This window comes from Labrus bergylta, chromosome 6 (genome assembly GCF_963930695.1).
Source record: "Labrus bergylta chromosome 6, fLabBer1.1, whole genome shotgun sequence".
In the NCBI taxonomy this organism is placed as follows: domain Eukaryota; kingdom Metazoa; phylum Chordata; class Actinopteri; order Labriformes; family Labridae; genus Labrus; species Labrus bergylta.
Window position 1 is genome coordinate 24,482,560 of NC_089200.1, and position 12,620 is coordinate 24,495,179.

The 12,620-nt window shown below is 41.3% G+C and overlaps 1 protein-coding gene across 5 annotated transcripts in view; it reads left to right on the forward strand.

The window, feature by feature from the left end:
* Nucleotides 1-12,620, forward strand: part of mcf2l2 (MCF.2 cell line derived transforming sequence-like 2) — a 128,121-nt gene that overhangs the window by 43,534 nt on the left and 71,967 nt on the right. For 4 of the 5 annotated variants that reach the window (XM_065956054.1, XM_065956057.1, XM_065956056.1 and 1 more), the window contains exons 5-15: nucleotides 126-245; nucleotides 1,909-2,025; nucleotides 2,122-2,271; nucleotides 2,797-2,921; nucleotides 3,037-3,151; nucleotides 5,832-5,951; nucleotides 7,274-7,465; nucleotides 8,089-8,280; nucleotides 8,369-8,555; nucleotides 9,304-9,407; nucleotides 12,390-12,478. In XM_065956054.1, the coding sequence (XP_065812126.1) occupies nucleotides 126-245; nucleotides 1,909-2,025; nucleotides 2,122-2,271; nucleotides 2,797-2,921; nucleotides 3,037-3,151; nucleotides 5,832-5,951; nucleotides 7,274-7,465; nucleotides 8,089-8,280; nucleotides 8,369-8,555; nucleotides 9,304-9,407; nucleotides 12,390-12,478 (1,511 nt within the window). The remainder of the gene's footprint in view (nucleotides 1-125; nucleotides 246-1,908; nucleotides 2,026-2,121; nucleotides 2,272-2,796; nucleotides 2,922-3,036; nucleotides 3,152-5,831; nucleotides 5,952-7,273; nucleotides 7,466-8,088; nucleotides 8,281-8,368; nucleotides 8,556-9,303; nucleotides 9,408-12,389; nucleotides 12,479-12,620) is intronic. The other variant, XM_065956055.1, reaches the window with a different exon arrangement.

Below are 12,620 nucleotides of genomic sequence, written 5' to 3' on the forward strand. Positions count from 1 at the left end.
TAAATATCACATTGCCTTATGTGACTGGTAATGTGCATAGACTTGTTAAAGCAATTCAATCATTTAAAAATAAAACAATTCAAATGGAGACGTATGGATAGTTGACATAATGTTGTGTGTTTCAGGGGGCATTTCCAGGAAACCTGCAGCTCGTGCTGGTGTTGAGACCGTCCAGGTTCTTTCAGAGGGCCATCGCAGACATCGGGATCAAACTGCACAAGGATGACTTTAAAATGAAGGTACCGGTAAGCATGCTGTCATACAAACCATTTAGAGGGAACGTTCATTCATGGCAGCTAAGAGTGGTCATTTTAACTGAGGGCACGATAAATAAATGATCCATGGAGTAGGATACATCAGCTCATCAAAGTGGTGACCCATCAAGCCTTCAGAAGGTTACATACCCCTGTCACAATGCCGACATGTTGGGTAGACTATTGTTTGTTTGCACAGTGTACAGATGCCTTGCCAACCGAGCTGCCACCCCAAAATTTGTGGCTGGTTTGAAAAAAAAATGTAAGCGTGAAACTCTGATTTACGAGCGCAAGTGACGCGCCTTTCTGTCTGCTCTGTTCCATTCAGCGTCTCTGTGCCGCCTCTACTCTCCTTTAACCCCGACATCAGTTACTGCGGCAGCCTTCAGCCTTCATGGTCTCCCCGAAAAAAATACCCACATAAGTCTTTTTGAGTTGTTCCAAAACTCCAACATTACATGTTCAACAGAAATATTCAAGCAACCTTGTTGGCCGACCTGTTCTAACGCAGCACTGTGAGATAGACTAGAGGCTGTGATGCCCAATATGTTATCCCATATGTGAACAATTATGTGCAACTGTACGAGATGAGACTGAATAAAAGTAAATAACTAAAACTGTGCGTGCAGAAGAGTATCCACCAACCCTTCTATTACTCTGTGCACTGTGCGGGTGTGATTCTGCACATCCTGTGAGCCCATCTGCAGCTGTGTTTCTCAAAGGCTTAGCATAGATAGAGTATGTGGCGCTATGTAGGTGAGTTGTTCTGAAGTAGCACTCTTGACTGGTTACTACACTGGAGTAGAGGTGTGATTCAGTTTTGTTTTCGCACTTCATGACGCATCTTCACACCTCGAACATCTTTTTAGAGCCTTCCTACCCGATGAACCTCTTATATTTGAATCTCAGGGTGTATTCACACCTACCTTGTTTAGTTCACTTGAAACTAACTAAAACCCTGGTGCAGAAGTTTTGGGCTGGTGTGAACCCTGGTACGGTTCGTTTAAGATGAGAAATCGACCGGACCGCAGTCCGACCCAGTTCTAAAAATCACAAGCCTTTTTTGACGTAATAGGCTCCCGTTAAGACGCGCATTATGGGAAATAATAGTTTGGTTAGCAGAACAGTGTTGTTGTTTAGTAAAAATAGGTTAGGGTAGGGTTAGCATGCCATGGTAGGCAATACCAGGACAACAAGTGCAGATCTCCAAGATTATTTACTTTCACTTTGTGATTACCGCTTTACCCCGCCCCAGACCTTTTTGTCCAAGGATTGAATGATCTTTGCACTCATGAGGTTTAGTTCACAAATTCTGGGCCTCTTGCGAAACGTACAATGTGAAAAAGAACTGCACCAAACCAAAACAGAAACATCGTATTTGGTCTGGACCAAAGAAAGCGAACTGAAGGACTTTCCTGGTGTGAATACACCCTCATACTCTCTCTGATTCAAGCTTAGAAAACAATATCTAGGTTCCTTTCTGATATTTAAGTGCTCCTTCAAGAGGGTATTATATGACTGACTTTTAACGCCCATGCCAATTAAAGTCAAATGCCTCTGTCTGTTCATTTAGGTTAATTTGCTACTGCAGGTTCTACAGTTTCATTCTTACATGAAGTGAGGTTTGATTTAAAAGTCTTAATGGTTGTTGCAGATTGTGATGCTGAACTCTCTGTCGGACCTTCATGGCTACGTGGAGAAAGGTCAGCTGACCCGGGAGTTGGGAGGAAACCTGGAGTACTGTCACAGTCAGTGGATACACCACCGAACAGTACGCTGCTATTATCAATTTCACAGTTTCCAAAATGTCACAAAAATTAGTTCGGACTCCATTCAGTGTTCTCTTCCTGTGCACCATTTTCTGTAGGCCATCGAGAACTTTGCCATGACGGTGAAAAGCACCGCTCAGATGTTACAGAAGTTTGGGACAGACCTGGCAGAGACGGAGCTGCCTAATGATGTCCAGTGCACCAAAGACCTGCTCACAGCGCACACTGACAAACACAACAACCTTAAGGTAAGGAAGTACTTTCATTACACCCACAAACCTACATGGACAGTGTATGTGTGCATGAACACAAAGTTCAGGTTGAAACAGATTTGTAACCATGGAGCCCCGACAGCATGTGCACAACTTCAAAAAAACAGATCTTACATGTTGAATATTTCCATGCCTTTCATACTAGAGTGTGGCCGAGACTCATTTATGAATCCATGTGAACTTCTTAGTGATGGGAGCATGCAGACCTGGTAGTTAAAAAAAAGGCTAAAAAGTCTATTCAACAGGCTGCAGAAAAAATATTCCTTTAAACGTTTAACCAATTTTTCACGAGCAAGGACCACACCAAACAATACGAGATGCAGAACTCCTGACCTACAGTATCTTGTTTTGTCATCTTAGTTTACACATCCCAAGAGTCGAAGAAAAGGTCCAGATGAAAATTCTAATTAGGCAAAAGACATACATTTCATGTTAAAGATGTAAAAGAGACTTTACTTTAACAATGATATTCATGTTATTGCTTCTTTCTCTCTAAACCAGGATGAGCTGAGGTTGGCTCTGAAGCAGGGCACCACCTTGTTAGGCTGCATCAAGGAGCAGGCAGCCAAGTCAGAGAATCACAAACTCAACCCAGATGAGATGGAGAACCAGACCACCGTGGAAAGGTAACAGTTGATCTCATATATGACATCATACATTATCTCCAGTATGGCCATGTAGTCCCAGAGTAACTCTCACTGTGGGTGTGTATGTGTAACTAAGTTCCTGTTGTGTGTTCAGGCTTCTAGCCCAGCTGGATGAGACGGAGAATGCCTTTGAACAGTTTTGGTGTAAACACCATCTGAAACTGGAGCAGTGCCTGCAGCTACGTCACTTTGAACAGGACTTCAGAGAGGTATATCTGTAGATCTAGATCTGTCTGTTTCTCTGTCTGCTTGGCTGCCTCTGGCCGGAAAAACTTTTGGATCTGTTCTCTGTCTCCTCTCCACACAGCTTGAGATGACTCCAGCTGTATGAGCAGACTTTGAAAAACATGCAGAATTAACACTATGGGACATTTTAAAGGAGATATTTTATGCTGATCTATATTTAAATCCAGACATATAATGTTACTATGTTGGACGTCCATACTAAACCTCAGCAGAGTTTTTTAAAACACAACATACACAGTCGTTGCCGTCATCCCTGGATGTGGTTTCCTGCTGCCCTTAATGAGATGTTACGAGAACTTTGTGAGACTTGTCCAGAACCTAATGTCAGGTTCTGCCAACGTATTAGAGCAAAGCACAGAGTACAGTAGTAGGACAGTGCCCACCCCCAAGCTCACTCACATAGAGCTCAACACTTTGTCGGTGGCTCTGGTTCCAGAAGTAAATTTCCTCGTTCAAATCCTCCCTTGATTTTTCACAAAATCCTTATATCAAGAGATTGAAGCCTGCAACCAAAACAGCCAGCTACCCCAATACTCGTGACTAAAGAACATTTAATTCGGCATCAAAAGGGCATAAAAAAAGGAAAAAAAGGCAAAGGTACAAGACTGTGTACATCATTTTCATCCGGAGTCAAGGAAATACCCATCCCACAATCCATTGTGAATGATATTGTTTCTTCTTCAAAGTAAATTTTGTCGTTGTTACATTGTTCATACTGTTAATGCAAGTGTTGCACTATGTTGTAGTTTGTATTGGAATTCCATTGTAGTGGAAAATATAAACTACATTCACAGCGGCATGACAAGGTTATTAGTAGATTTAGTGTTAGCTAACTAACTAGCTAGCCTGCTAGCAAAACTTTTTATGTTTGCATACGGCGCAGAGGAGCGGGACACATTGCCACGTGGGTAGTGTAGTTCTTTTCCCCGATATCACAAATAAATCTTGTTTTTCTTTAAACAAGGTTGATATCATGAGAACTTTTACACTTGGTAGCTTGTCGTAAGTCTCCGTGTGATGATTATGACATTTTGGATAATATACAAATCCGCTATGGAGAAAATGAATAGGATTTTTACTTCCGGAACCACACTGTTGAGCCCAGTGGTGTCACTAGGCTGTTTTATTCGGGGCTAAAGCCTCGGATATTATTTAATTAGCCCCAAATATAATTTTTTTGAAAAAAAAAAAAAAATTAACTTTTCAAGGTTTCTTGAACGCCCCTCGTTTACCGCACGACAACAGAGCAACAAAATCTCTGTATTCAACCGTGGAATTTCCGAGTGTCACAAGTATCACAATAAAAAGTGATAAAACAATAATAGGTAAAGTGGAGAGTAACGGTTAAGACAGAGACACATTGTACAAGATAAGAAATTAATGAAGAAAAACATGTGAAGAATACAATTCAATTCAATTCAATTCAATTCAATTCAATTCAATTCAATTCAATTCAATTCAATTCAATTCAAAAAACTTTATTTGTCCCCGGGGGGGGCAATTCAAAGGCACACAGAGCAATAAATTAACAACAGTGCAAGTAAACGAAACATTTTAACCTAAATATAAAGTGTCAATTTAAATACAACTTCAAGCTTAAACTTAACTTAAAAATACAAAATATAAAAGAGTAGATATAAGTGGACAGTGATCGGACTAACAGATGTAAACAGATGTAACCATAACTATAATAAATAAAGTTATTATTATGTGCAGTTGTGACCAGATGTAAACAGAACTATGTGCAGTAAACGAGAAATAAATATATATATACAGAGTTATGTGTAAGTAGGCAAATACTAAATGATAAGTTATTAAGGTGCATGGTGAATAATAATGTAACAACAGAACTAATATATACAATATAACTGTAAGGTAAAAATGAGATAAATAAAGTGACCGTAGTGCAATGATGGATAACAACAACAGGAATAAATTAACCAGAACTGTATGAATACTGATATAAAATGGATAGAATAAAGTGATGTAGTGCATGAGACCAAATAAAGCAGAGGCAGTTAAGGTGCATACATACATGACTGTGTGACTCATTAAACATCTCAAATGTTTACTTTTGCTGAATGTTTACTGTTGGTGTTTCGTGAATGAGGCACTTTTGTGTTTGGGCAAAGGGAAGTTTGTGAAAATTGGTATTTTTACCATTGGTATTTATTGGTATATTTACTGGTAACCATGGAATGCATTAATTCAATTCAGTCTAGAAGTGATGAAATGATTCTAGTCACTAATGGTAGTTAGTTACTCACCAAAACCAAGACAGCAAGCTTTGTGCCGAAACTTAAAAAATATCAGAGGATAGAGTCAGAAATCAGTGAGAGAGAGAGTGTTGAATGATATACAGGAAAGGAACCACAGGTTGGATTTAAACCCAGGTCGCCTGCCCGCAGGGCGACAGACTCCATACATGGAGCGTGCGCACTAACCACTAGGCTTCCAGCGACGGTTAAGTTCGCGTGCCGGTCATTCAAATCAGGAGACAGTTATGCAAATAGGGTGTCGTACAAGCCTGACGTGTCGTAACTATTAATTGTGTAAGCAGAAATTAATATGTGTTAAATGCATAAGCAAGAATCATATATTTTCCATTACACTTAATCCTTGTCCCCTCTTTTGGGTCTCCAGGTCAAAGTGTCTCTGGACAGTTTGATGGACAGTCTCAGCAGCCTATCAGACATCGGGGATTGTGTGACCAGAGTGGAACTCCTGCTGAAGGATCTGAAAACACTGGAGGAGAAGGCTAAGGTCAGTCAGACGGGAATGAGACGATTTCATCTCCATTAAGTTGTTGTTATTATTATTATTTATTTTTTATGAACATATTTTATTGCCATCTGAGTTGTTATTATTATTAAGCTGGTGCCTTTGCAACTACAGTATAACAGTTATATTATTGCTCTCTCGTTGATCAGGAAAATCTGCCATTGAAACCAAATGTATTCCAATGTAAATTTAGATTTTCTTATCCCGGAAACAGCCAAGAAAGAAGAAAGCAATACTCCAACCAACATCTGAACTTCAGATGTAACTTTTTCCTCTGACCTACAAGTTCCAAAGAGTTCCTTATACTGTATTTATGTGAATCCATCAAACGCTAAAAACTGAGCTTATTTCAACAATTTGATAAATTCTGAGACAATTTATGCTCTTATGAAAAAGATGCAAAAACTGAGCAGGGAGGCTCTTAAAGGGGCCATGATGCAGTTTGAGTCAGATATCCAGATAGGTTTATTGTACCATGGTTCACGGTTTCTTTATCTGTGCTGTAGTGGAAAGAATGTATGTATTTAATGCCAGGCGGATCTCAAACAATGATCAGTCTTTCTGTGTTCTTTATTCTCGCAAGAAGGAGCAAACAATACAGAGAACTACAGCAGTCTGCAGAGAAAGTTCAAAGGAGGCAAAGGGGAAACACACTTTTATACATTGAATCAAAGGGGAGGGGTGGAGATACACAAACGCAGATTGCTCCCATAAAAGCCACGCCCCTCACTTACATGCAGGAGCACCATTGGTCCAAAAGCGGACCTCAGCTCATCCAAAATCTTAAAAATTGTATCTGGAGAAAATGACCAACCCTGCCTTTAATCCAAAGAAAAGCAGAAGGTCATGCAGTGGGCTAGCAAACGGAACAGCGTTCTTTGGCAAATGTCCCAGCAGTTATTTGACAGTTATATTTTAACACATCAGCACAATACATTTTCCATTACAGTAACTAGTAATGTAAATGGGTTGTGCAGAGAGGAGATTCAGCGTTCCAAAGATAGATGCAACACAACAATACAATTCAAAGTTATAACGACCAGACAGACTACCTTAGAACAAACATCATGGATTACATCAGGTTGTGGAAAAGTCCTTACACAGACACCCACACAGAAGCTAAGTTTTGTTATCTGTTGTGTGCCCGCAGTACACCACATGGACTAATGTTGCTGCAGATAATATCTTAATTTCCCTTTTTATCCATACTCTATCACCATGAATCAATGAGATGGGCGGGGCTCACACTCGTTGAAACTATCCATAGTATATTCTGAATCTGAACCCTTGTTTTTTTCTTCCAGCACACATTAGAAAAGGCCCAGCTCCACGCTCTGCACGGTGACCAGCTGATCCAGAGCAACCACTACGCAGTGGACTCCATCCGACCAAAATGTGTGGAGCTCAGACGGGTCTGTGACGACTTCAGCAACGAGGCCAAGAAGAAGACGGATGTCCTGTCCAAATCCCTGCAGATACACACGGGCATCGATAAGGTGAGGATGTCAGACTGCTTAGGTTTGTTGTTGTTAAAAGTCAATGAAATCTTTAATCATAGAGGACAACAGGCATGCATATTTGGATGTTTTAATGAATGGAAAGTAAATACTGGATTTATGAACGTTGCTTACAGACCAGAAATGAGATTAAATGAATTATCATATTGTTGTGTCGAGGTGTGAATAAATATATGCTAACAGGGTAGCCATCACATCTCTTTTCAGGTGATATATTGCTTTGCTTTGTTGATGTTTGAATGCGTAGTTTTTCCTCAACCCCCTTTAGTCTCTATGTTCAGAGTGTTTTTTCCGCCTTTCACAAGCTTTCTTTCTTATTTCTTTTTTTTAAGATTACATTTTAATATATTTTGTATTGGAAGGATAACCCCTTGAGATGCACCATCTCGTTTTTCAAGAGGATCCCATTTCCTTAATAACTTATTACATCTATCTACCACATACGTCTGTACGGTCATATTGATAGAAAGATTGGGGGCTTTTTCCCTTTTTTAGACAGGAAAGCTGAAGAGAGATGTTGGCCGTTGACAGAGTGGGGGATAACATGCAGCAAAGGGCTGAGGATGGATGTCCTGTTTTTAACCTGTTTAAATTCTCCACAGGTGAACCAGTGGTGTGAGTCTGGCATCTACCTGCTGGCCTCCCAGGCTGTGGATAAGTGTCAGTCAACGGAAGGGGCGGAGTCAGCACTGACTGACATCGATAGCTTTCTTGAGTCTGCACAGAAGAACCAACTGACTGAGCTGAAGAACCTCCACAACCAGTATGAGGTCGTCCTGTCCGAGGAAATCAAGGTATGATGTGCAAAAGCACACGTTTACAGGATGACTGGAGACAGTTGATGATGAGGATGAGTGTTGACAGGGAGCTCTTTGCCTGCAGGCCAGTGTGCTTAAGGCGCTGAAGCGCCTGGAGGACGTCCAGGAGATGTTTGAGAAGCGGCATGTCAGCCTGAAGAGGCTGTCAGCTAAACAGACGAGACCCGTCCAGCCTGTTGCCCCAAGGCCTGAGTCTTCTCCTAAACGACCCTCACTGAAGAACCCTCCCAGGAATACAGTGAGCCAGCAGCGTGAGTTATTTTTACATTATACACCGTATGTAAGAGGATTAAATTCTTACTATTAAAGGTCACATATTTTCCTCCTTTTTAACAAGTTTAAATCAGTCTCAGAGCTCCCCAAAACATGTCTGTGAAGTTTCTTGTTCTAAATCCACTCTGATCTTTTATTTGAGGATCTATAAACCCCTCTATTTCAGCTCTGCTCAGAACAGGCTGTTTCTGTGTCTGTAGCTTTAAATGTAAATAAGTGGTGTCTGACCACACCCCTCTCTGGAAGGGCTTGGGTGGCTCGGGCTTTCTCGCTCCATGCCCTATTGTCTACGGTGAGAAGGCAGACTCAGAGGGCAGAACAAACACCTAGCTGAGTGTCACCCACCTGGGGGAGTGGTTACTGCCCTTTGTGATGTCATGAAGGGAAAGTCTTCAAATGGCCTGTTTGAGCACACATTTTCTGAAAAGTGGAGCAGGAAGCAGACGGAGAGGATAGACTTTTGGTGCTATATAAGCTCAAGTCCATTTACCATTTACCATTACTTTTCTCATAATTGGGGGGTTTGTAGACGGACTAGGGACACATATTAGTATTAGAAAAACATGGTGGAGTGTATTTTGCATAGCAAGTGACCTTTATTGTTTGAAATGTATTTGAACCACTTTCAGAAAGCATCCTGAAACTTGATGCACACAATGTAAGACTACCTCTGAAGAGAGAAATAAGTAAATGTTTCTTATTAATTTTCCTCTCGTTTCATTTCAGCTCTGGCCCGCAGAGCTTCAGACAACACCAACAGTGGCAAGCCACCAGTCGAAGCTGACCCCAACAAGAAGAGGATCATACGCAAGGCCAAAGGAGGCATCAAGGTAACATTCCCACTTTGAAATGCGGTTGCAACAAGAAGCAGATTTGACAAAAAAATGAATCAAATGAAAAACATTAGGAAAAAGCAGCTGGTCATGTCACCTGGGTTCACTGACAGTAGTTTGATTGCATTCACTGGGGAGATGAATTCTGCTTTAACACAGGGCCTTGTGTTACAAAAGAGCCACCTGTAAGGTGCAATGTTACTTTCCAATTATGGAGCTGCATAAAGGCAATCACATTTCTGGCCAAGAATAAACAAAACCAATGCACACTGTGTTGCACTGCAAGCAAAGCATGTCAAATTTCAGTTAAACAAGGCTGGCAATGAACCAGACGCCACAACTCTACAACAGTTTGCTATACAGCAGGTAACAAAGCAACACACAATCTTTCCGTTTACAACATCCTTCCTGTGTGAGCTAAATTTTTCTGTCAGCCTCAATTAAGACAAAATACAGATAAGAGTTTCAGTCTCTCAGCTTCACCCCAGACTTGAGAAGATCTGTAGCACAACACAAGTCGACACTAGTTGTTGAAATGATTGCAGGACTGAAAGAATAAATTAAAATGTTCATAATTCTTTTTATTTTAAGGGAGTCGTTCATCGTCAGAGAATCAGGTTTAAAACGAAATGCGTTTTAAGAAATGCCAGAAAATGTGAGGGATTAGGGGTCTTGAAAATATTTTTATCTGCCAAAGGGGGGCCGAACATCTGTGAGCAGAACATTTTTTGGTAATCACTGTCCTAGATCATATGATAAGCATCAAATGAGTCATGAGGTGAGTCAAATTTGAAATCCTTCAGGATTTTTTTTTCCAATTTAAATATCCGTATTGGGAACCGGCGATTCGACTATTGTATCGCATGAGACAACAATTTTACTTTGTCCCACCCTGACGCTTATACAGCATTCTCTCCCATTGTCCCTGGAGGTGGTTTTAAACATTTAACATTTTAGGAGCGGCTGTGGCCGGAAGGTTGAGGGTTCGATCCCCAGCTCCTGCAGCAACATGTCCGATGTGTCCTTGGGCAAGACACTCAACCTCAAATTGCTCCCGCTGCTTTGTCGGAGGCGTATGAATGGATTGGTTACTTCTGATGGTCTCACTACAAAGCAGCTTCTGGTCTACTAGAAAAGCACTATATAAGCTGAAGTACATTTACCATTTCACGTTGCGCACAGCCACGCACACTATTATGCATATTCAAACACTGGCATTAGGGTTGGGTATGTAGTGACTGACGTTGATCCTCCTAAACTCACTCACACAGCCAGAGAGTCTCAGACGTAGGGGAGACGTATCCCCACAGTGGGACCTTCATGGGGTTTTTTATTAAACGTCAAAGCTCCCCTAACAGTAATTGCTCATGGTTGGTTAGTTGGAACTTGCAGCTCTGCAGGTGTGCATGTTGTGATCATATTTACACAGAGCTGTTACCGTCTGCAAACCCAGAATCCCCCATGCAGCCACAAACAATATCTAATTTCACCTCATGCTGCGCCTTACTCTCACTCTTGAGCACAAAATGTAGATAATGAGCAAACTCGCAGCAAAACAAGCGGAAATTTTTTTTTTTCATAAACCGCTGCACCAGTCTCCCCGAGAAAGTCCCAATCTCTCCACGGGAAGGTCAAATCAGAGGTCACCATCACACACACACAGCAGCTGCTGCGATTCAGAGTTTTGTCAGCAGTGGTGATCGTGATTCAAACAAAGTCCCTCCAGCTGATGCAGGGTCGTGTTAATCAGTATGCCACCCTGCTGCTGCTTGCTGCCACACTGCGATTTTGCTCTGATCTCATTAATTGGTTTACAGTGTGCATAATGTGGATGCACGCCCCTGGGTTATTTTGTGCTGCTGACAAACACGGGCTGTCGGTGTAGCGATAGTGTTGGTGTGTTAGACCGTAAACCTTCTTTTATAATTGATGAGGACAGAGCTGTGTGAAGACGGTGCCAAAATCACAAGTTGCCGTCTTGTCAGTGGTGCTTGAGTTTGAAATCTTTAAGTGTTTTTTTTTTTCTTTCTCAAACAATGCTAGACTTACATCTGTCATGATTTCCTGGAGTTTCTGTCACAATACAGCGACCAAAATGTCATTGTCAGTATTGCAGATGTAAATAAAGGTCAGAGACATTACCTGAGTACATTTAAAGCTTCGGAGGTTTGATGTGACTAAAAACCTTCCTGCAGCCAAGAAGTATGACAAGCAGCAGTCAGCTTGTGGAGGTAGTTCAAGCCTATTTCTAAAGTTGAAAATGCAGCAGTTTAGGCCAGGTGTCCACCTAGTGTTTTTTCAGGGCAGAAAAGCTCTGGCTGTGCGCTCAGGAGCATTTGCATGAAGCGTCTGTATGACAACAGTCTGTTGATAACGGCCCCTGTATGGGTTGTAGGAGTGTATGACTCACACTCCTCCGTTGTTTTTTCTGAATGTTTTTGATTTGACACAGAGCAAAGAGGATGTGGGTTTGGTAGGCGGCAAAACTATCACATTTTGTGGTATGGTTGACACTCAGGTTAACCAAATATATGTTCAAAATTACTGTAGAAGTGGATTTTTCCAAATATGTGCCCTTTAAAATTAGGATGAACCATGTTGTTTTTGCTAACTTCGATGGGCCCTCTATGCGACTGCGCCCCACAAAACTTTCCCCTTTTTTTGGATGGTCTTGATCTGATGACAACCATTGCCACTGAAAGGCAGACCTGCAGAAATTCATGGAGGTACACCAAGCATCGATCTGAGTCCAAATAAATGACTTCATGTATGTTTTATTATTTCTGGGTATCATACAGTGACCAGTGATTCAAGGATGGCAATAAGATGGAAAGTTGTTAGCTAGCTACATATATATATATATATATATATATATATATATACACATATATATTTGGATTAGTAGCATCATATACTAAGCCTATGTCCCAGGAAGTAAATCTATATGTGTGTGTGTGTGTGTGTGTTTGTTACTTACAGATCGAGGTGATGCATGAGGAAAGCCAAGGAGGCTCCACCCACGTGGTAGTTACCAACGAGACAGAGGAGAGCCTGTCCAACAGACGCAGGTAAGGCGTGCTCACATGCTTTCCTCTAACATTGCAGCACTGAAAAGACCCTTCAGTTATGTCATTTTCTAGGTGAGCAAACATGATGTGTGTCAGGCCAGTTTGCACAGCAAGCTACATTCACGATTTCAGGAGTGTGTGT